The sequence below is a fragment of the Rhinopithecus bieti genome, unplaced genomic scaffold (assembly GCF_001698545.2).
Source record: "Rhinopithecus bieti isolate Rb0 unplaced genomic scaffold, ASM169854v2 scaffold_1673, whole genome shotgun sequence".
NCBI lineage: Eukaryota > Metazoa > Chordata > Mammalia > Primates > Cercopithecidae > Rhinopithecus > Rhinopithecus bieti.
Genome location: NW_016804690.1, coordinates 4,049,337 through 4,074,267, shown reverse-complemented (window position 1 = coordinate 4,074,267; position 24,931 = coordinate 4,049,337). Strand labels below are relative to the sequence as shown.

Genomic DNA, 24,931 nt, shown 5'->3' with positions numbered 1-24,931 from the left:
TAAAAAGTTACAAAGAACATGGTCAGAGTTTGATAATAGTGTTTCTAAGCAATGCCACAGGATTTAAGCACTTCCTGGGAAGATCCGTGCCATTTTGAGACACATGATCAGGTAAATATTGTTAATATTGTCTGAGTTATTATTAAGATCTACTAGAATAGTATAGACAATGGTTAATGAAAATTGGACTTGGGTGAATGAAGAGACAGTATGTTAATGAATAAAAGATCAACCATTTTGCATTTGGAGTTTGGCCAGGGAGCTGTTAATTGTGTTCTCTTTACTTCTAGATGTTCTAGATTTCAGAGTTGATCATAGACTTAGAAAATTAATAAAAATAAAAGCCTATTGGCAATGGATGACCTTGCCAGCTTGTTGTTTGTCAAGTATGTGGGGGAAAACTTACCATGAGAAGAAGGCCATGATTTCAAAGGGATGGTGCTTTTAAGAGAGAACATTTGGCAATCTTACACTAATATATGCGTATGCATTTGCATATGCATACAAATGCATATTTTTTATTTGCTGAAGACCTCTGTAAACTTTTATCTGGTTGGAAATATTTTGGAAACACTTAACTTACTTATTTGAGAATTTAGGTATAGCCAGTTGGCCTTTTGATGATACTGTTACTATTAACAAAAACAGGCCGGTCATGGTGGTTCATGCCTGTGATCCCAGCACTTTGGGAGGCGGATCACTTGAGGCCAGGAGTTTGAGACCAGCCTGGCCAACGTGGCGAATCCCCATCTATACTAAAAATACAAAAAAAAATTTACCTGGGTGTGGTGGCATATGCCTGTAATCCCAGCTACTCGGAAGGTTGAGTCACGGGAATCGCTTGAGCCTGGGACGTGGAGGTTGCAGTGAGCCAAGATAGCGCCACTGCACTGCAGCCTAGGTGACAGAGCAAGAACTCTGTCTCAAAAAGAAACAAAAACAAAAACAGTAGCTAAGATGAAACTTCAGCCACAACGAGTAAAGGAATTTGAAGGTCCCCAAAGAACTGTGTAATTGATGAGGATTTCTATTAAATGGACCCTTTACAAACTCCCACCTCCCTCAACCCAGTAACATTTTGTATAGTTGTCACTCCATGTCTGTGGGGGATCGGTTCCAGGACCTCCCTCAGATAAAAATCGACAGATGCTTAAGTCCCTTCATATGAAATGGCATAGTATAATATTTGCATATAACTTATGTATATCCTCCTATATAATTTAAAGCATCTTTAGATTACTTATAATACCAAATACAGTGCCTTCACATGAGTTGATTCATGTGGATTCAATGTAGTAGTTGGCAGAGCAAATTCAAATTTTGCTTTTTGGAACTTTGTGGGATTTTTTTTTTCTGAATATTTTCAATCCATAGTTGGTTGAATCCATGGATGTGGAACACTACAGATGTAGAGGGCCAACTGTACATATTGATATCAGTCCTCTTCCTGCATTTAAGTAGGTAGCTTGGCCAGTAGCAGGTGCTGAACTAAGACACAGTCTCTTGGCAGGCCAGGGCTGTCTTTATTGCTGTGTCTGCAAAATGTGCTTCTTAGTATGGTGCTCAATCAATGTCTGAGATCAAGGTAAATGAAATAATGTATCCGAAAGGCAACTCCTAACACTGGAAGGGAAAATCCTTTCAAGCAGTACATTAATGTAATTCTTGATTTTGGTAAATAGTAAATACAATCTGCAAAGACATTGAGGAAAATTATAAATAATTTTCCTTAAAAGAAGGTAAAAGAAAAGTAAAAAAACAAAACAAAACAAAACAATTACCTGAAAAATAATGGCTAACATTTACTGAATGCTTAGTATACCTCTTACTGTATTGTATATTATTCATTCAATCTACTCAGCATTACTGAGTTCCTACTTGTGAGTATTGGACACTGTTCCTAGGAATCAGGACTATAGAAGTAAATAAGACAGACAAGATTCTTATTCTTACAAATCAGATGAAAACAAGTAAATGATAACTGTATCATTTTAGATAGTAGTAAATTACGTGAAGAAAATAAAGGAAAGTTAAAAGATGGAGAGAAACTGGCAGGAGGCATTTTTAGAAACAGTGATCAGAGAAGACCCCTCTGTGTAGTTGGGTGAAAAATTGATCATAGCCCTTTGAAGAAGATATTATTATCATTCATTTTCCTACTTGTGGTAACCTAGGAATACCCAAGTTAAAAAACGTGCCCAAGGTCACACAGCTCACAAGTTGCAGTGCCTGGATTCAAATCAGGTGGCCTAATTCCAGACCTATTCATTTCTTTTAATCACTGTGCTAAAGTCTGTAGGAATTAATGAATAATCAAAACGTATTTTAACGGAAATATTTTAATTTGAACCCCATCTTTTTTTTGCTTTAAAAAACTGATAATCCAGTTTATATAGAGAGAGCCTTCCTTCTTTATTGTGCTGTCTTCCTTTTGGTTATTTCATTGTAAGTCAGTACTTCTGTTAGAGGATAACAGTGGAAAAGAGAAGAGATGCCAAGTTAAAATGGATTACATGCTTATTTATTAAAAACATTAGTTTAGTGAGAGACAAAGTAGAAACCATTGCATTAAATAGCCTTTAAATAGCCTGTGGATTTAATTTCTCTGTGTTCTCTGTGCTCTTAATTTAATACAAATAATTGAGAGTTTTTTGTTCTATGTGTTTTAGTCTGTAACTTCTTTTGTGGCTTGGATTGATATGGTATTCATTAACCAAAGGCTGTGTGATATCTAATAAGTATGAGTACTGCACTGGGGAAGCCCAGTCGTAGATCTGTATGTATTTGGATGTTTAATCCTTTGTTTCATACATGAAAACCTGTTGTGTGCTGAGTATCTGGTACAAAGTGTTTTGCTTGGTATGAGACAAATGAGTCAGCACTTTTTCTGCCCTTTGGAGACATACAATTAATTATTTAATTATAGTGATAATTGTTAAGAAGGTAGAAACCAGATGTATATGCAAATTGTTTTCTCTATATGCTATCCAGTTAGGTCTCGGATGGTACAAGGTAGATAAGAGAAGATCTACTGAATTATAACCGAGGTGGCCTGAGAATTGCTGTTTAATGTTGGGAAACAATTCTAGCTGACAGAAACATAGCATCCTATGTGTACCTTTCTTATAAAGTACCATATCATATGGAAACTGTTAGTTTTTCCTACTAACCTTTAATATTTTGGGCCATTTCTTATAATCATGTTTATTACTTCAGCAGCTATAGGTTGTCAATTTGTGTTTGTTAAATTCAACTAGACAATGTGATGTTAAAGTGTAGGGACTTCATCTTATTCCTGAAGTAATACTGTCTTTTTTCTTCTTTAAGGCTGTTTATTCAAATACCAAAGAAGAAATATTCAATATAATTTCCTTTGTATTATCATTATTCTCATTTTCTTCTTTAGATTACATTTTCTCCTTTCTCCCCATTCTGTTTTTTCAGAGAAGAAACTTGCTTATATTATAATTTAAAACACTACAAAACTACCTATTTTATGCAAAAGGATGTAAAATCCCAAATGTGTATAATTCTGCCTTTATATTTCAATAAGGTATTGTTTGCAGTAACTCTTTCATTAAGAATAGAATAGTAGATGTGAAAAATGAGCAGAACTTTAGGGGAAAATAACTATATTTTAATTATGTCCATCAAATATATTCCCATTTGTTTCTCACTGAGCATTTAAGCTATAATGTGAATGATCAGTTTTCTTAGCTGTGACCATCACTTAGAGCGTGGGGATGTCTTTCATCAGCTAACAACATATTTCAGATGGTGCCACAATATTGAGGTTCGTCTGGGAGACACCAGTATCCCTATGGTAATATCCAGAGAATACTATCTTGACTCTTGCTTTTGTAAAGTGGCCCATTATCTCGATTTGTTGAAGTTGTTGTCATTGTTTTGGAGGAACAGAAGGAAATGCTGAAATGTGAGTGTGTACTTGTATATGCACTGTTCTGTGAGGGTTGGCTACATGGCAAGCCCCTGGTCTTGGATCGCCTATGAGGAGCAGGGGTCGCAGGAGTTGGAGCAACAAAATGTAACTGGGAGTGGGGACGAAACAAAGGCCGCCCTAGTCCAAAAGCTCACGCTAAAGACCCTGTAGGAGGAAACTGGCCTTGTTGTAGTAGCCAGTGAGAGATATCGATGGGATTTTTCCTTGTCCATGTCTGTAAGAATTCTCATCAGATTTTTGATGTTTTCTCTCACTTACTGTTTTTAGTTATTGGTAAGGCTGGACAGTCACAAGGGGCAGAGCCTGCCTTGCAGAACTTACCATGTAGATGAAAGCTGGTAACACTGTAAACACTCAGCCCCAAGAGGAATCCTTTGGTATCTTCAGAGACTGTTAATGTTGGGATAAGAGGAAGGTTTGGGGAGGTAGCTCTAGTGAAAAGCATAGGCCTCATAGTAAGATGGATCTAGGTTTTTACCTCTGGAACTGACATTTACTTGCTATGTGACCACTGGCAATTTGTTTTGCTTTCCAAGCTTCTGATGTCTCATCTTTAAATTGGGTTATGTTATCAGTTTCTCAAGCTTACAATTAGGATTAAATAATATAGTGTCTAAAAAAGCATTCAACACAGAAAACATTGTCAGTGTTGAGTAAATGATGACTGATATTACTATTATTGAACTGGTAGTAACATTATTCCTGTTTTCAGGGATTACAAGTAGTTGCCAATGTATTCTGCTCATAGTAGAAGCTAGGACAAAATGGGAAAGAAGCGAATAGATGAAAGAACCACCATTTAAGACATAAATCTATGCTATTTAGTCTTGAATGATCTATTAATGAAGAATAATACCGAGTCACACCATTTCACCATATATCTATCTGCTAGAATTTTCTAGTTTTGGATCTCCATCTGCAGACCAGAAAACATTTGTACTTGAAACTATTATTGGTCAAGCAGTTTACTGAGAGCAAACCATTGCTAGGGTGTTTTAGTTTGTTTATTTGTTCATTTCTTAAAAGATGTGATGTGAGTGGATGTAAATACACTGTGCTTGCCAGGATCAGTAAATGTAATTTGTGTGGGCATGTAGTTCCCTAATGACAGCAGTATTAACTAAACAAATTATGAAATTGAAGACAAAAATGTCAATACATAGTAGATATGTAGTTAGCCTTTGGTGAACAAATTCAGGTATAATCTAATTTGCTTAGAAAGTAGTTAAGTAGCTTCTATCTACTTAGTAACTACTTAATAGCAGCCATCATTTACTCAACACCGACAACGTCTTCTGTGTTGAATGCTTTTTTAGACATTATTTAATCCTCATTGTAAGCTTGAGAAACTGGTAACATCTACTAAGTAGCTACTTAGATAGAAACTAACTACTTAATAGTCTTTTGTTGAAGTATTTTTGTTGATAGGCAATATATTCAAATACATGAAAATTTTAAAAGTTCAAAAGGGCATGCCAGTGAAGTTTTCTTCCCCACCTAGTCCTTAGTATCTTGAGTTTGTTTTCGGATATATTTTATGTATATATGAGCAAATACAGATTTCTCCCTTACACAAATGGCAGCATATTACACTTTTTATTTTTTTGATTTTTTAAAAAATGTAATAGTATGTCTTAGAAATGATTGTATATCACTATATAAAGATTTTATTTCTAAAAATTGCTTAGTACTCTACTGTATGGACATATTTAACCAAGTTTGCTACTGATGGCCATTAAGGTTGTTTCTGACCTTTTGTTTTTGCAAATATTTTATTGCAGTGAATGTCTGACCTGTACCTGTGTCATTTCACATTCACATGTGTGGGAATTTATTTGTAGGCTAAATTCTTAGAAGTGGAGTTGCTGGCTCATGGAGTAAAGACTAAAGAAACTTCTGATAGGACAAAATTAGTACTTGTGTTTCACCTAAGAGGGATGGAAAAACACAGGAGAGCTCCCAGTTATGTGGTAAGCCTTTTCACATTAAAAGCTATTCAGGCCTCTTCCGATTCCTGAAGAGATACCCGAAAGCTGGAATTGCTACTCTGGACTTTCCCTTTATTTTAAAACAACTTGGATTAGGACTGTTTTTCTGATATCAGAAATATTGAAAGGCATTTGTTCCATTTTGAATTGTGACAAGGACAGTAATCACAGTAGGTTCTGGTGTTGAGGATGCGCCAAGCACTGTGTTAAATGTTCTCTTTTGTATAATTATAATTTAAAAATCCTTGACTTACAGGTAATAACAACATTTTATAGAATAGTAAACTGAGTCTCAGAGAGGTAACTTCCCAAAGGTCACATTACTTAGTGGCATAGGCACTATTTGATACTAAGTCTGTCTAGCTTTAAAGCTTATCCTGTTAATTACCACATGGCCCCTGCTTTCTATCCATTTGTATTTGCCTAGTATATTTTACTTTTAACTTTTTTACTTCAGTTATTTTAGATGTGTCTCTCATGGGCAGCATATAGTTGAAGTTAGGAATACCCCTCTCATGGTATAAAAAGTCTTTTTCTTTTGAATAGGTTAGTGCAACCCACTTAGGCTCAGTAATATAATAGATGTTTTTGTTAAAATATTGTTAAATTATTGTATTTGAACCTTTTTAGTACTTATTGATATTTGTACTTTCTCAGGCACTTGGGATATAAAAGTAAATGCAGTAAATATCTTTGTTCTTATGCAGGTGGGGAAAGGGGGAAAACACTACTAAACAATCAATCAGAAAGGCAAAGGAGATGTGTGGTATGAAATAGGTCAAAGTAAACCTCACTGCAAAGATGAGATTTGAGCAAATACTTGAGGGACCTGAAGGAATTGAACAAACTGATTTCTGAGAGAAGCATGTTCCGGGCAGAGGGAACAGCTAGAGCAAACGGCCTGTTGTATGAGCATGCCAGACATTCCTGAGGAATGGCTATGAAACCAATTTGGCTGGAGCAAGGTGAGTGAGAAGGGGCATAGTAGCAAATGAGGGCAGAGAGATAATAGGGGGTCTGAATTTGTTAGTCTTACCTTATTGGCCATATAAGGACTTTGATTTTACTCTGAGTAAAATGGGGATCTGTTGTAGGATATTTAACAAAGAGTGTGATGATATGATACAAGTTTTAAAAAGAAATACTCTGTTTGCTGTGTTAAGAATAGGCTGGGACCGAATTCTACCTGAGGTACAAAGAGTAGCTGGTACCATTCCTTCTAAAACTATTCCAATCAATAGAAAAAGAAGGAATCCTCCCTAACTCATTTTATGAAGCCGGCATCATCCTGATACCAAAGCCTGGCAGAGACACAACAAAAAAAGAGAATTTTAGACCAATATCCCTGATGAACATCGATGTGAAAATCCTCAGTAAAATACTGGCAAACTGAATCCAGCAGCACATCAAAAAGCTTATCCACCACAATCAAGTGGGCTTCATCCGTGGGATGCAAGGCTGGTTCAACATATGCAAATCAATAAATGTAATCATCACATAAAAAGAACCAGTGACAAAAACCTCATGATTATCTCAATAGATGCAGAAAAGGCTTTTGACAAAATTCAACAGCCCTTCATGCTAAAAACGCTCAATAAATTCGGTATTGATGGAACGTACCTCAAAATAATAAGAGCTATTTATGACAAACCCACAGCTAATATCATACTGAATGGGCAAAAACTGGAAAAATTCCCTTTGAAAACTGGCACAAGACAGGGATGCCCTCTCTCACCACTCCTATTCAACATAGTGTTGGAAGTTCTGGCTAGGGCAATCAGGCAAGAGAAAGAAATCAAGGGTATCCAGTTAGGAAAAGAAGAAGTCAAATTGTCCCTGTTTGCAGATGACATGATTGTATATTTAGAAAACCCCATCGTCTCAGCCCAAAATCTCCTTAAGCTGATAAGCAACTTCAGCAAAGTCTCAGGATACAAAATTAATGTGCAAAAATCACAAGCATTCTTATACACCAGTAACAGACAAGCAGAGAGCCAAATCAGGAATGAACTTCCATTCACAATTGCTTCAAAGAGAATAAAATACCTAGGAATCCAACTTACAAGGGATGTAAAGGACCTCTTCAAGGAGAACTACAAACCACTGCTCAGTGAAATCAAAGAGGACACAAACAAATGGAAGAACATACCATGCTCATGGATAGGAAGAATCAATATCGTGAAAATGGCCATACTGCCCAAGGTTATTTATAGATTCAATGCCATCCCCATCAAGCTACCAATGAGTTTCTTCACAGAATTGGAAAAAACTGCTTTAAAGTTCATATGGAACCAAAAAAGAGCCCGCATTGCCAAGACAATCCTAAGTCAAAAGAACAAAGCTGGAGGCATCACGCTACCTGACTTCAAACTATACTACAAGGCTACAGTAACCAAAACAGCATGGTACTGGTACCAAAACAGAGATATAGACCAATGGAACAGAACAGAGTCCTCAGAAATAATACCACACATCTACAGCCATCTGATCTTTGACAAACCTGACAAAAACAAGAAATGGGGAAAGGATTCCCTATTTAATAAATGGTGCTGGGAAAACTGGCTAGCCATATGTAGAAAGATGAAACTGGATCCCTTCCTTATACCTTATATAAAAATTAATTGAAGATGGATTAAAGACTTAAATGTTAGACCTAAAACCATAAAAGCCCTAGAAGAAAACCTAGGCAATACCATTCAGGACATAGGCATGGGCAAGGACTTCATGACTAAAACATCATAAGCAATGGCAACACAAGCCAAAATAGACAAATGGGATCTAATTAAACTGAAGAGCTTCTGCACAGCAAAAGAAACTATCATCAGAGTAAACAGGCAGCCTACAGAATGGGAGAAAATTTTTGCACGCTACCCATTTGACAAAGGGCTAATATCCAGAATCTACAAATAACTTAAATTTATAAGAAAAAAAAAAAATCCATCAAAAAGTGGGCCAAGGATATGAATCGAAGACACTTCTCAAAAGAAGACATTTATGCAGCCAACAAACACATGAAAAAATGCTCATCATCACTGGTCATCAGAGAAATGCAAATAAAAACCACAATGAGATAGCATCTCACACCAATTAGAATGGCAATCATTAAAAAGTCAGGAAACAACAGATGCTGGAGAGGATGTGGAGAAATAGCGCTTTTGGTGGGAGTGTAAACTAGTCAACCATAGTGGAAGATAGTGTGGCGATTCCTCAAGGATCTAGAACTAGAAATACCATTTGACCCAGCGATTCCATTACTGGGTGTATACCCAAAGGATTATAAATCATGCTACTATAAAGACACATGCATGCTTATGTTTATTGTGGCACTATTCACAATAGCAGGGACTTGGAACTAACCCAAATGTCCATCAATGATAGACTGGATTAAGAAAATGTGGCACATATACACCATGGAGTACTATGCAGCCGTAAAAAGGGATGAATTCCTGTCCTTTGCAGGGACGTGAATGCAGCTGAAAACCATCATTCTGAGCAAACTGTCACAAGGACAGAAAACCAAACACTGCGTGTTCTCACTCATAGGTAGGAATTGAACAATGAGAACACTTGGACACAGGGCGAGGAGCATCACACCCCAGGACCGGTCGTGGGGTTGAGGGCAGGGGGAGGGATAGCATTAGGAGAAATACCTAATGTAAATGACGAGTTAATGGGTGCAGCAAACCAACATGGCACATGTATACCTATGTAACAAACCTGCACGTTGAGCGCATGTACCCTAGAACTTAAAGTATAATGAAAAAAAAAAAAATGATAGACTGGAGAGAGGGAAATGGTAAGGGACAAGGTTAGAAAGAGGATAACCTGTTAGGAGGCTAATGCAATAATTCAGGTAACTCAGCCAAGGGTGGTAACGTAGGATTGGTGAGAGTAGCTGGATTCTGGATACATATTTTTAAGGTAAAATCAATAGGATTTCCTGACAGGTTGAGGGTGGGATGAGAGAGAGAGGGAGGGAGGGTTGGAAGGGTCTAAGTTAAAGATAACTTCAGTTTTTAGTCTGAGCACCTGGAAGGATAATATTGCCATCAGATGAGATAGAGAAGGCTGTGGTGGAGCAAGTTTTGCAGGGTGTGGGGGTGGAGATCAAGTTGTGACATGCTTAGGTTGAGATATTGACAGATAAACATACAAGTGGAGATATTAAACTGGCAGCTGGATGTAACAGTCTGGAATTCAGGAGAGATGGCTGAAGGTAGAACTTTTGAAGTTGTCTGCATATACATGTTTTTTAAAACTATGAGACTGGATGGGATCATAGGATTACCAAGGGAGTTGGTGTAGCGTGGGCAGAGAAGACAGGAATACCAAGATCTGAATTCCTGGGGTTTTTCAGTATTAGGAAGTTGAGGAAAATGGAAATAAACAAGACTTGAGAAATTTGTATAATTTTAACAATATAATTACTTATTTGCATTGCCTTTATATGTATATATACAGATATAAAATATAGTCTTAATAATACCACTGTTGATAAGACTACTGAGTGATATTTAAGAGTTTTTTGCCCAAAAGTATATGTGGTCAGGTGGGGAAACCACGACAACCAAGTAAAGAAGAGTATTAAAGGATAAAGAAGGGATCAGCTGTTTCAAAAGATGCTTGTAAGTCAAGAAGATATTTTTCCTCTATTCTAGTCTTTAGTTTTCATCTCCTTTCCCCCTTGTAATTTAATTTCTCTTGTTTGAGAGGTAGTCTACAATAGTGGTTAAGAACATGAATCCTGGAGCCGTACTCCCTCCATTTCAATCCGAGCTCTGCTATTTAATAGCTAGCAGAGTGACACTGGGAGCCCCTTTAGGCCAGCTTCTGTGTCTTTTTGACATAATTTCATTAATAATTGCCAGTGTTCTTCCTTCTGGCACACGATGTCCCAGGTTTATCTGGTAAATCTCCTGCCCCCAGACCTAGACTCAGCCATTTCTCTAAAGAGGGTGCCATTGTTACTGGGTTGTCTGTGTTTTGAGACCTTTTTCATCCACATTCAGGAAATAGACATTTTGTTAAAAAAGCGTGAGTCATGAGTTCATGCTGATATTTGTACTTCAAATTTAATATTACAGGATTTTACTTTGATTTTATCCTGAAAATTTTTATAATTTTAATATATAATTACTTGGTTTGTCTTCATATGTATATATTCAGATAGAAAATATAGTTTTAATAATATTACTATTAATAAGACTACTGAATGATATTTAAATTTTTTTGCCTAAAAGTTTTTTTTATTAAGGCTATACAAAATATGGTTCAAAGGTCACTTAATTTGTTTATTTTGTTTGAAATATTCTAAGATTACTTTTTTCTTTAGTTTTGGTTTTATTTTTTGAATGTTGTAGAAGAGGTTTATCTAAAATATTTTTTTCTTTCCTATTTTCTGAAGTAATTCTTTTACCATAGTATATATATTTTTTAATCTGGTATTCCCTTTCTCCACCACACAATATCTATACATAGGTACCATGTTGGAATATTTTCCATATAGTTCATCCTTTGAATGGGGAATTTTATCTAGATTTGCTGTTTGCTCAAGTTGGATTGTCCTTGATTTACCTACCATTAAATGTAAATAGAACTTGAGCTGACAGCTGAGCATGTGTTAATAGATTCATATTCTCTTTTCATTTCTTCAGTAGTTTGAAGGAAATGATGAGGTAAGAGGAGAGAGGTTGTGGTGGTGGTTGGGGTTGCCTCAGATAACCTTGGCTAAGGTTTAATTCCTTAGAACAGTTTCACTAAATTTTAAGGGTCTTGAAGTCACATCTAGTCCATTAGAGAATGCTTCTTGAATTTTGACCTTTATTTCCAGAATGAGCAGATTTGCTATCCTTTTTACTAGTTAAGAAATTGAGTTGGAGAAAGGTAGGATGATCTTGCAGTATAGTACTTCTTTCAGGGGCTGAGTAGCTTGTTCGCCATGTTTCTCCTGTGGTCTTCTACGCACCCTATCATCATCCCTCCTAGTTAGGAGTTATTAGTAAGGGTCTCTGAAACTGTTCACTTACCACTTTTTACCTAACTTGAAGTTTGAGGAATGGGGTTGTAGTTGCATTCTTACTATACTATAGGTTGTTTCTTTCCAACCTTATTTTTTTTCCAGTGGGTTCTCAAGAAGGTTATATAAATGTACTGTCATTCTGCCATTTGCCGTCAAAGCTGTATTTCAAGTTTAAATTTTTAAAAACGTATCTACAGCTAGGTTTATAGCAATAAATGGCTGAGTTTGAATACCAATAATGTGAATAGCTATTGAGTTGAATTTGGGTACATTATTCAATCTAACACAATGTATGGTACATAGTGGACATTTAATAAATGGTGGGTCCCTCTTCCCTTTGCCCAGCCTCTTCGGCAAATTTTTTTTTAAAATCACTTGTTGAAACCCCGTCTCTACTAAAAATACAAAAAAAATTAGGTGGGCGTAGTGGCACGTGCCTGAAGTCCCAGCTAATCGGGAGGCTGAGGCAGGAGAATCACTTGAACCCAGGAGGCGGAGGTTGCAGTGAGCCGAGATCACGCCACTGCACTCCAGGCTGGCGACACAGCGAGACTCTGTCTCAAAAAAAAAAAAAAAAATCACTTGTTCTGTCATATTGAATAGTTAATATATGTGCATTTAGAACAATATTCCAAATACTTAAAAATATACGTTAGAAAAAGAAAATGTTCCCTCTACTCCTGTTTCCCAGTCCCGTAGCTCCCTTTTCTAGAGGTAACTGCTTTCTCTTCTGTGTCTTGTGTAACCTTCTGGAGATAGTCTGTGCTTATTGAAGCATGTGCATGGAGGCACATGTACACATACACACATTTACAAAGAACATACCATACATACATAACCAGCTCCCTATTGATGGATGTTTGTGCTTGCTTCTGTTTTTGCTGTTACAAACAGTGCTACAGTAAATATTGCATGTGTTCATCTTTACACTCATTTGTGACTATGTCTGTAAAACAAATTACTAGAAGTAAAATTTCTAGCCCAAGGATTGTGGGAATGTATTTGATAGTTGTCTCCCAACTCCTCCTATACATAGAATTTGTGTCAGTTTTCACTGTGACCAATGATACATAAGTATGCCTAGTTCTATATCGTCACCAACAAATGCTGTCAAACTCTAATCATTGTAATCTGATAGATGAAAAACAGATTTTATTGTAACTTTAATTTATATTTAACTTATGATTGACTTCATATGTTTGAAAGTCACATATATGTCCTTTTCTGTGAAATATCTGTATACCTCCTGTGCACATTCATATTTGCCCATTTAAAAAATTGACTTGTGGAAAGTTTAGTATTTTAAAATTAACCATTTGCCTGCCATATGTTACAAATATTTTTTCTCAATTTATTATCTGCCTCTTTGCTTTGATATAAGGAGAGTTTTTTGAAAAATCAACTACTGTCTTTTAAATTTGTGATGTCACATTTATTAAACTTTTTTAGTGACTTTTATGTTATACTTAGAGAGGCATTTCCCATGCTGAGACTAAAAAACATTTGCTGAACTGTTGATTCTTTCTTCTAGTACTTTTGTGGTTTCTTCATCTTTGTGTTTTTTTCTGTTTGTTTTTACATTTATATTCTTAATCGATTGTGAATTTATTTTGTAGTAAAGAGTGATACCTCACTCCTAGATATTCAGCTTTGTTTTTTCTAGCTGTTCCAATACGATTTGTTGAATAATTTATTACTTCTTCATTGATATGAAGTGCTAAATTTCACACTGACATATCACATATTCTCCTTTGCATTTAGGTCTATTCCTTAGATAAAGGTTTTGTAAAAAGTTTTTTTCACCTGGAACTTCTGTAGGATTTCTTCTGTCTTTTATTATTTTGTCATTCAGGGGTCACAATTTGTGATGTTTTTATAGATATAAGTAAATCATGTTTCTAAAAGGTTCAGCCTTCTGGAATAAGTCCAGGAGTAACTGGAAGAATGTTCCTTTGTACCTGTTCTGTATCTAATGGAATTGTTGTTTACATGTGAAGTTGAAATAAAAATTAGTAGCTGTAAAGATTCAGAAAGTATATCACCTACACACCTATCTGAAAAAAATTTTACAAACTAGAAAAAGTAAATCTAAGAGAAGTGCAAGGATGTAAAAAGCAATAGTGAACAATATATCATTTCATAAAATTAATTAAAATTTTGAAACAGTGCAGTGCTAGAAATAACAATAGAAAGACCAAATGTGACACTGAACCTGGCTTAGATGAAGAAGGAGTAGAAACTCCAATATGATGTGTGGCATTTCCTGGGAAGTGATGTCTAAGCTGAATATGAAAGGATGAATGAAGAGTTAACCCAGTGATTTTTCTCAAAATGTAGTGATTATTAAGGATGTTTCCTGTCTCCTACAACTTTTTGAACCTCCAAAAGATACTTTATTGATTTACTTGGATTTTCTAGGTTTATATTTATGCCAGCTGCAGAAAGATAATACAAATAAATCTTTTCCATATATATATGTTCTTAAGAAGCATGCTGATATATCTAGTACTGCTACTTTGTTGAATGAAGGTGTTTGATGGGATACTCTTGTTTCTGTTTTTATGGTTTATCTCACTTAGTACAACTCTATGTTTTTCAAGTCGAAGCAGTAAATTGTAATATTTTCTTGTATAGAGTTAACTTTGCCTTCTGATCATACACCTACTTAATTGAAGTGATAATTGTCTAATATGTTACTGGTGATATCAGCTAATATTTCATTTAGGTTCCTTGGATCTCTATTAATAAACTATATTGGCGACTTTTCTTCATTTTTATCGTACTATTTAGGTTTTAAAACCGAACCCATTTCTGGTACCTAAAAACAAACCAGGTAAAAGGGTACTTGTAATATGAATATTTGGAAGATTGCGCACTTGCTCAATAAGGGCAGGCAGGAACATATTGTACAACTTCTCCCTTTGGATTTATGCTGTGCATAGCATGGTAGCTGTCGGAAGGTTTTAGTGGCAATTTATTTCAATAACTTTTTCTTTTTCCATTGTTAGACCTTGTATTTTTGTGTTTTATGTTTTTGGAAATAGATATGTGACTGTCTTATCAAATTTATTGACATCTCATTGAAATAAGCTCTGATAATATCAAATTGATTTTTTTGTTTGTAATTAAGTTGCATTTTGTTGAGGACTTTTAGTTTTGTTGATTTTAAAGAACGAGATAAAATAGTTATTGAACAGTTTGCAGAAGGATTTAAGTTGAGTACCTAACAATAGAACATAACATATTTAGTGGGTTCATTCATGTACTAGTCACTATATTGAATGATAATGAATGTAAAAGACGTAGTACTTGACAATTTAAAAGCTCACAGTTTCATAGAACATGGCTTAAAAAAATAAGGTAGTTTCATTGTAAGGTTGTAAGTATTATGTAAAAGAATGTTTCAAGTGCAGTAGGAACATAGAGGAGGAGAATCACAGGTCTTCTATGTTTCATAAGCATTCTTTTCCAGCTGTTAAAATGTTTTTGTCACTCAAAATTACTGTCACTGACAACATCCACCATTGTACTATTTAATATGAAAAGTCACCTTGAAATGTCAAAATAGGGGAAAGAGGGAGACATTATTGTATAATAATATAATAAAGGAGAAGTGTACCAGGTCAGAGAAATATTTCCAACACTAAACTCAGGCAGATTCGTTGCTTGGATCCTTATGAAGTAGGTATTAATTATTATTAATGTATCTTCAGCTATGTTGCTATAGAGATGTAACTGTTCTTTTTTATTTTCATTTTTTGTTTCTTTAGAGACAGAGTCTCACTATGTTGCCCAGGCTGGAATGCAGTGACTGTTCACAGGTGTGGTCCCACTATTGATCAGCATGGGTGTTTTTACCTGCTCTGTTTCTGACCAGGGCTGGTTCATCCCTCCTTAGGCAACCTGGTGGTCCCCCACTCCCAGGAGGTCACCATATTGTTGCTGAATTTAGTGCAAACACCAGGTCAACATAGTGTACTACAGCCCAGAACTCTTGGGCTCAAACTACCCTCTCACCTGCCTCCTGAGTAGCTGGGACCACAGGCAAACACCACTGCAGCCGGCAAAGGAGTTGTTCTTTAAGTTATCCTTTGATGAAAAGACAACGTTGTCACTCTAAAGAGAACTAAAATATCTATGGGAAGAGCTTAAGAGATCTAGAGAAGGGTTCTTGACTTAGAACTTAAGAACCACGTGCTTTAAGAAATCTGTAACCTTCCATAACTTGATAGTGTTGTTCAGGTTTTGTGTGTCCTTACTGTTTTTTTTCTCTTCTCTTCTCTTCTCTTCTCTTCTCTTCTCTTCTCTTCTCTTCTCTTCTCTTCTTTTCTTTTCTTTCTTTTCTTTTTTTGAGACAGAATTTCGGTCTTTTTGCCCAGACTGGAGTACAATGGCGCAATCTCTGCTCACGGCAACCTCTGCCTCCCGGGTTTAAGCGATTCTTCTGCCTCAACCTCCCAAGTAGCTGGGATTACAGGCATGTGCCACCACGCCCAGCTAATTTTTTTGTATTTTTAGTAGAGACAGGGTTTCTCCATGTTGGTCAGACTGGTCTCGAGCTCCCAACCTCAGGTGATCTGCCCGCCTTGGCCTCCTGAAGTGCTGGGATTACAGGCGTGAGCCACTGCGCCCAGCAGTTGTTTTTTCATGTATAATTGTTCTTTCAGCTATTGAGAGAGTAATGCTGAAATCTCTGACTATAGTTTTGTTTTCACATATTCTTACTTCTGCTTATAAGTTCCACTTACAGTATTATGCTTTGCTTTGAAGAGTCATATGTCTTTTAAATAAATGAAGAGATGGAAAAATGTATACTGTTTTGTATTTACCCACATATTTTCTAGTTCCAGAGCTCTTTATTCATTTGTATAGATTCATTTTACCCTCTATGGTTACTTTCATTTCTTTAGCATTTTTTATAGTGTATGTCTGTTGGCAACAAATTCTTTCAGTTTTGTTAATCTAAAATGTCTTTTTTGCCTTTTTTGAGGAATGTTTTCACTGGATAATAAATTTTGGCTTGCATTTGATTTTCTGTAGCACTTTAAAAATGTTGTCATCTGACTTCCATTGTTGATTAATGAGAAGTGAGTTGCCATTTGTATTGTTATCCCTATATGTGAACGTGTCATTTTCCCTGACTCCTTTTAAGGTTTTGTTTTCCTCTAAGCATGGTTTCAGCAATTTGACAGTGATCTTCTACACTGGCTTGTTTTTTTTTTTCTTGGTATTTATCCTTCTTTGAATTTATAGTTTGGAGGAATTGTATGGCCATTATTACTTCAAGTTCTTTTTTTCCACCCTATTTTCTTTTATTCCTTCTCTGGGCCCCATTTATACATGTGACAGTTTATGTGACATTGACCCACCACAGATCATAGAGACTTTATTTATTTATTTATTTATTTGAGACGGAGTCTCACTCTGTCACCCATGCTGGAGTGCAGTGGCACCATCAGGGCTCACAGCAAACTCCACCTCCCGGGTTCACACCATTCTTCTGCCTCAGCCTCCGGAGTACCTGGGACTACAGGCACCCGCCACCATGCCCAGCTAATTTTTTTGTATTTTTAGTAAAGGTGGAGTTTCACCATGTTAGCCAGTATGGTCTCAATCTCCTGACCTCATGATCCACCTGCCTTGGCCTCCCAAAGTGCTGGGATTACAGGCATGAGCCACTGTGCCCAGCCGAGGCTTTATTTTTATTCAGTCTTCCTGTGTCTCAGTTGTTAAGATTGGCTAAATTTTGTTAATCTGTCTTCACGTTCATTGACCCTTTTTTCTTTGCAGTCTACTGTAATTCTAGCCAATGAATTTTTCTTTTTAAATATTGTAGTATTTAGTTCTAGAATTGCCATTTGTCTCTTTATGATCATTTTAATTTTTAGCTAACATTTTCCATATACTTGTTCTTTGTGACCATATTTTCCTTTACTTTAAAAAATATATTTATAATATCTGCTTTAAAGTTCTAGCCTGCCGATTCCAACTTCTGGATCATCTTGGGGTCTGTTTCTGTTAACTATTGTTTCTCTTGACGATGAATCATATTTGTCTGTTCCTTCATGTGTCTAGTAAGTTTTACTTACATACTGAACATTTTCATTGATACTCTACAGAGACTCTGAATTTAATTATCTTCTGAAGTGTTGATTTTTGCTTTAGCAGACAGTTAATTTGGCTTGACTCAAACTTCAAATTCAGCCTCCTTTTGGTGAACAGGCCAGATACCTACTTTATTAACTTACATTTCTAACTGCCTTGTTCTAATGTGTTCCTTAGAAGTTCTCTTGCTTATACATAGTTTGGGACTTAGCAAAGCACCTGCAATTAATATACAAATTTCATTTTTCTTCTCCATGACTTCATTTTTCCCAAGGTTTTCTCTCTCACTTTCCAGTCATATTATGAGCTCCCAAGCCTATCCTCAGACTCCTTCTTAGCCAATAAAACTGTTGCTGTCTGCTTGTGTTTAAGTCATATGGAGCAAGGTGGGCCAGAGTTTGCCCCCAGCTCAAAACTGTAACAACCCACATTTTACATTGTGAAATTTTTCTTCATTCAATGATCAACTTCCCTTAAGACTTTGCTTCCTTTTTTCTGGCTCTTCAGAGCCTTCAAACAGTTGTTTTTAATATTTTGTCTACAGATTATATTTTTGTCTGCTGATAGGTTTAGTTAGATACAAACTATTCTTCGTTGGAAGCAGAACTTTCCTACTCTTTTTAAAAAATGACTGAGAAACGAAAGTGTGGTTATTGTTTCTAAATTGCAGTGATCTGTATTGGTGCTAATATCACTTGGCCAAAGGGTGGTTGTGGCATGCATATTAGCATATTCCAAAGTCCTGAGAGCAGAGCTGTGACAGGCTTCAAGGCTAATATGTGATCTGACTTTTTAGGAGCATTTGAATATTCAGTCACCAAGCAGATTTAGTGGCTGTCATAAAACATTGCGATTTTTTAAATATATATTTCCAAGGATGTATAGCCAGTGAGTAGAAGAACTTCATTTCAGTCAGTATTAAAGGCGGGGAAAAATCTCTTATTACTCAGGAATTTGAGTCTGGTGCTCCACAGGATACAGCACTGAAGAGCTAATGAAATCATTATCTCTGATTACTTTGACTGCACTGCACACTCAGGGCAAGCTTTAGGGTCACATTACCACTGCTGCAGAAAGAATGAAGGAATTCACAGTCTACTGGATTAAGTGGAAAACTTGAGAAAGAATGACAGGATTGGAACTTGTGTTTTCAGATAATGGTAGAAATTAAAATTCATAGACATGCTGTAATTGAGCTAACATAATTTCTTCTATCTAACAGCCTTAGGGTTGAGGTAGTTCTAAATTAAATTCACTGTTTAATCTAGCATGAGCTGAATTGACATTCTTGCCACATTTTCTATTTGAGAATTAAGCTGTTGATCAGGAAAGTGAGATCAGCTATCCCAAACTGTACTTCAAAGAGTCCTTCCAAGGAAAGGTTGTCTCCTAAGTGATGCTGTAGCAATTCTAAGGAAAGATGTAATTTTTTGAAAATATTTGTTTTGGTGAGTATCATGTAATCAGAATACATAATATATTCAGAATGCATAATATAATATAAAATATATGCTGTATATCCTGATTTTTTATTTAAGACATATAAATGTATTGTGTATAAATGGTCATGTTTAATGTTGAGAGCTAGGAGATCTTTAAAAAAAATCATTGAGAAACAATTTAAACCTGTATCCCAAAATGTGACATGTTACACCAAGGGTTGGCCAGCTACAGCCTATAGACCCATGAGTATATTATTTCTCCAGAATCGTTTGCCAATCTCTATGTTACACCATATTTGGTGATGGGGATGCAAAATAATCAAGGATTCTGCTCCCATGCAGCTTACAATCAAGGGTTTCTCCTTAGGGAATTGGCTGTATATAGCTCCTCTTTTTTTTTTTTTCTTCTCTTCCTCCCTCTTCCCCTCCTTCCCCTCCTTTACCCCTCTCCTCCCTCCATTCCTTCCTTCCTTCCTTCCCTCCCTCCCTCCCTCCTTCTTTCCTTCCTGTTTCTCTCCTTCCCTCCTTCCCTCCTCCTTCTTGCTTTCCTTCCTTCCTTCTTTCCTTCCTTCTTCTTTCCTTCCTTCCTTCCTCCCTCCCTCGTCCTTTCTTCTAGACTCTGCTAAAATGTAAACGTGTCTGATAAGAATCTTTTCATTGTTCATAAGTTTTTGCCTTTTCTCTTATGTTTACTTTTTAATTTTAAAATAATGATAGCATTGTGTATCTACTGAGATTGCTGTGTAACAAATCATCCCAACCTAAGTGGCTTAAACCAAAAACCATTTATGATTTCTCATGAGTCAGAGTCAGCTGGGGAGCAGTTGATTGAATCTTGGCTTAACTGGGAGTGACTCTGCTCCATGTATTTCTCATCGTCCTTCTGCTGTCAGCCTGGATAAGTCCTTCTTATGGTGATGGCAGAGAGCAAGTTGAGACACAACAAGACCTCTTGAAGTCTAGCTTGGGACTTGCCTACCATCATTTCTAACTCATTTTATTGGCCAAAAAAAAAAAAAAAAAAATCATGTGACTGAACCCAAAGAGTGGGAAAGTATGTCCCCCCTCAGTGGGAGGGTCCTGGAAAAGTTACATGGCAAAGGGTGTGAAAATTTGGGGTTAATAATACAGCCCATCAAAATGTAGTATAGTATCAATATATAGCCTACAACCAGCATTAGGAGCTGAGTTACATCTCAAGTATTTTAATGCATATTGCTTTTATATGCATCAAAGATCTGGACAGCATGGACTCATTCCTCAGAAGTCATTCTGTAAGGGTACCAGGAGTATGAGGATCCTAAATCCCTTCAATTTAGTTAGTATGTATCAAATGCCTTATCTGTGCCTAACACTATATTAAGTTATGGGGCTTTAGGAGCTTTAAGTCAGCGGTAAACACAGACCATGGACAAGTACTTAGAAGATGGTGTGAGAGTTCTAATAGTTGAAGTATATATTGGGTATATAGGTAGCAGCAGAAAAGAGGAATAATTATCTCTGTGAAAATACATAGAAAGCTGTGTGGAGGAGATACTCGTATTAAATCTTGAAAGATGAATGGCCAGATGCAGTGGCTAATGCCTATGTCTCAGCACTCTGGGAGGCTGAGGTGGAGGATTGCTTGAGCCCAGGAGTTTGAGAACAGCCTGTCCAACATGATGAGACTCCATCACTACAAAAAAAAAAAAAAAAAAAAAAAAATTTTAAAGTAGCCAGGGGCAGCGTTGTACGTTTATAGTCCCAGCCACTCAAGAGGCTGAAGCGGGAGGATCACTTGAAGCTGCAGTGAGCGGTGATCATGCCACTGCACTCCAGGCTGGGTAAAAAAAAAAAAAAAAGATACATCTTGAAGGCTGGAGAAATCAGCATTCCCCGCAGAACAAGTTCAGGTAGAGAAGTACTAGTTGTAGGAAATATAATGGCAGTCTGTTAACTCTTAGAAATTAAGTACTATAATTAAAATCTCTTGTTTCTACCCAGATAATAGAAAAGTCTCCAAGAGCCAGTGAGTAACTTTATATTTTACTCCTCCTTACATTATTTTCATTGCAGTTCTCAAATGTTGGCATGCATCAGAATCGCCTGGAGAACTTGTTGAAACACGGAGTGCTGGACCCTCCCCCCAGAGTTTCATAGTCAGTAGGTCTGGAATAGACCAGAGAATTTGTATTTTGAACAAGTTCTCAGATGATTCTGATGGTGCTGGTCCAGGGATAACACTGTGAAAATTATTGCTTTATTGAATCCTTCCTGTGTATCTGGTAACCTGTAATGTGCTGAGTGTGTAAAGATGAAAAGAAAACATCTCTGCCCTAAAATTGTTTATAACAGGGTGGTGGGAGACAGGCAAGTAAATGTATAATGATAGCACAATGGAAAGCATGCTGTGATACGTGGAAGTACAGGTTGTGGTAAGAATACATCAAAGTGCATCTAACACAGGATGAGGCCAAAAGCTGCAGAGGTGTGTAAGACCCAGCAAAAACCCTTAGTCCTGAGCTGAGTTTTAAAAAATTATCATAAAATAAAACAAAAAGTAGTTACAAATAGAAAATGACTTTGAATCATGCTTTGCATGAGATTGGTAAATTGATTCCTCTTTAATGTTGCCTTTAAGATCAAAATTCTTTAGGAAGCTGTTGCTCGTATAGGTGGGGCAATATAACTCTGCATTATTTTGCAAACAAAAGATATCCTTTCCTTTGTTATTTTGTTTTACTCTTCTTCAGCAATTTTTTAAGATGCCAGAGAAAGATGTTGTGTTTATCATGTGTGATTCAACGTTTTCACAAAAACTGCTAGAAACTTCATGTATGTCAAAATACAGACAAAACTAGACAAGAACAGGAACAATCACAGCTAGTGAAACAGAGCTGGTTAGGCAGCTTGACCCGGGAATTTAGGTGCTGAGTCCATAGGTGAACAGGATCAGCTATCCATTGCAGTTGTAGGTTAGTGTGAAGCCATGAGACAAAGTGACATCTTTGCTTCCACAACAGCACTGATGCAATGGATAGGTTATGGACCTGGGCAGGACTATAGATAGCTTTCACTTGGACACGATAAACTGGGTGAGGGGGTTGGGCAGGAATGAATTATAGGTATACTTGAGGCAGGCTGCTCATTGGTCAGTTCTTTGAGTTATATGCCCCCAAAATGGAAGCAAGAACATGACAAATGTCTGGGCTAGTTTTGAGAAAGAGATTTACACCCATGAGGTTGTCTTGGCAATAAAGACATTCTGCCTTTTTAATGAAGCAGCCCTGAACGATACAGTCATCAAACCTAAAGAGATAACACCTTTATAAGGAATAATGGTTTGTGAGGCTTCTGGCTGTATATTTATTTACAATTTTAAATTGAAGGCATATCCCTAAAGCCATGTAGAATATTTCATTTCATTTTATTTTTTTGAGATGGAGTCCCGCTCTGTCACCCAGGCTGGAGTGCACTGACGTGATCTTGGCTCACTGCAACTTCCGCCTCCCAGGTTCAAGCGATTCTCCTCCCTCAGCTTCCCAAGTAGCTACGATTACAGGCATGTGCCTCCACAACCGGCTAATTTTTGTGTTTTTAGTAGAGACGGGGTTTCACTATATTGACCAGGCTGGTCCTGAACTCCTGACCTCAAGTGATCCGCCTGCCTTGGCCTCCGAAAGTGCTGGGATTACAGGCGTGAGCCACCATGCCTGGCCTGAATATTTCATTTTAAGCAATTATACCCTACCTGGTAAAGGGAGCTGAAGTCCAGAAGAAATTATAAATAGAACGCTCAAACTTTAAAAGGATGTAGTGCAATATATTTTTATTGAAGAATTGGTAATGATAATTATTTGTACCCTTTTTACTTGTCCTTTTATAATATAATTTAACAATGAAATCTTGTAAACTTTTTCTTAGCATACATCTGTGGATGGATATACTGAACCACACGTCCAGCCTACCAAGTCGAGTAGCAGACAGAACATCCCCCGGTGTAGAAACTCCATTACATCAGCAACAGATGAACAGCCTCACATTGGAAATTACCGTTTACAAAAAACAATAGGGAAGGGAAATTTTGCCAAAGTTAAATTGGCAAGACACGTTCTAACTGGTAGAGAGGTAAGTTTGCACAATGCCTTTTAATATCTGCCTGGACCTCTCTGGAGTCTTGTTAAAGCTTCCCTATAGCTCATGTTTGGGAGTAAATGACAGTTTCAATATGGTAAACACTGGGGTATGTGTGAATGGAACATTAGTAGGCAGAGGTTTATCATGGCGTAAAGGTTGACCTTTTAATATTTAGAAAAGAATTATACATATAAGCATCTTATCAATCAGGTGTGCTGCAGATGAGCTTTCCTCAGATGCTGACTTTCATTATATGATTTCTGTGAACATTTCTGATTTCCATTGCTGCCTAACCCTCAGGAACAAAAGTTCTTGCTGCTTGCGATAAGTTAGGTATGAATACGTAGAAAGTCACTTGCTAATTTGTATGTGTTTAGAGACTACATTGAACAAGTACTTCTGTGTGTGTGGTTTTCTCAGGTAATAAGATAATTGGATTTCTAAAATTTCATGTGTTTTAACTTATATGTATTTATATAGTAAGAATTTATATACTTGCACATATGTACATTGTGTATATATACCTGTATGCTAGGGTTAAAGACTTTATTTGAATAAACATGTAACATTTTGTATTATATAACGTTTACTAGATCTAATTAGGACATTATATAAAAAAAATCTTAATCAGGCCCAATGCAGTGGCTCATGCCTGCAATCCCAGCACCTTGGGAGGCTGAGGCGGACATAATTGCTTGAGGCCAGGAGTTCAAGACCAGCCTGGGCAACATGGCAAAACCCCGGCTCTACAAAAAATACGAAAATTAACTAGGCATGGTGGTGTGCAACTGTAGTGCCAGCTACTTGGGAGCTTGAGGTGAGGGTCACTCGAGCCCGGGAGGTGAAGGCTGCAGCGAACTGTGATAGCGCCACTGCACTCCAGCCTCAGCAACAGAATGAGATCCTGTCTCAAAAAAAACAAAAACAAAACTCAATAAAAATATTTTTAATAAATTTTCACTTTGCTCTCTATATAATATTATTGTCGTTTCCCATTGAATTTGGTTCCTTCTGTCTATTCTGACCCTAGGAGCCATTCAGAGACAGGGAATACTGGGCAGAGCCTTAGATATTCAGGTCCGTTTTGTCAGTTTGCTCTAAGTGAACTTGGATATCCAATCTCTCTACCAGCATAATCGTTTTATTCACATGATATTTAACTTACTGCAAGTTTACAAGCCACTTCCCCCCTATAATTGTTGCTTATCAAGATCATGAGTGAAAGGTTAAGATACAGGATGATTTTTACTTTAAAGAAGGAAACTTAGAAGAAATAGCAACGCTTTCATTTCATTGGCTC

At 36.7% G+C, this 24,931-nt stretch overlaps 1 protein-coding gene across 1 annotated transcript in view; it reads left to right on the top strand.

Annotated features, from left to right (window-relative positions):
• The window catches only part of MARK1 (microtubule affinity regulating kinase 1), a 140,484-nt gene that overhangs the window by 35,430 nt on the left and 80,123 nt on the right, over positions 1–24,931 (top strand). The window contains 1 exon segment of the mRNA XM_017870006.1: positions 23,419–23,622. Coding sequence (XP_017725495.1) covers positions 23,419–23,622 — 204 coding nt within the window.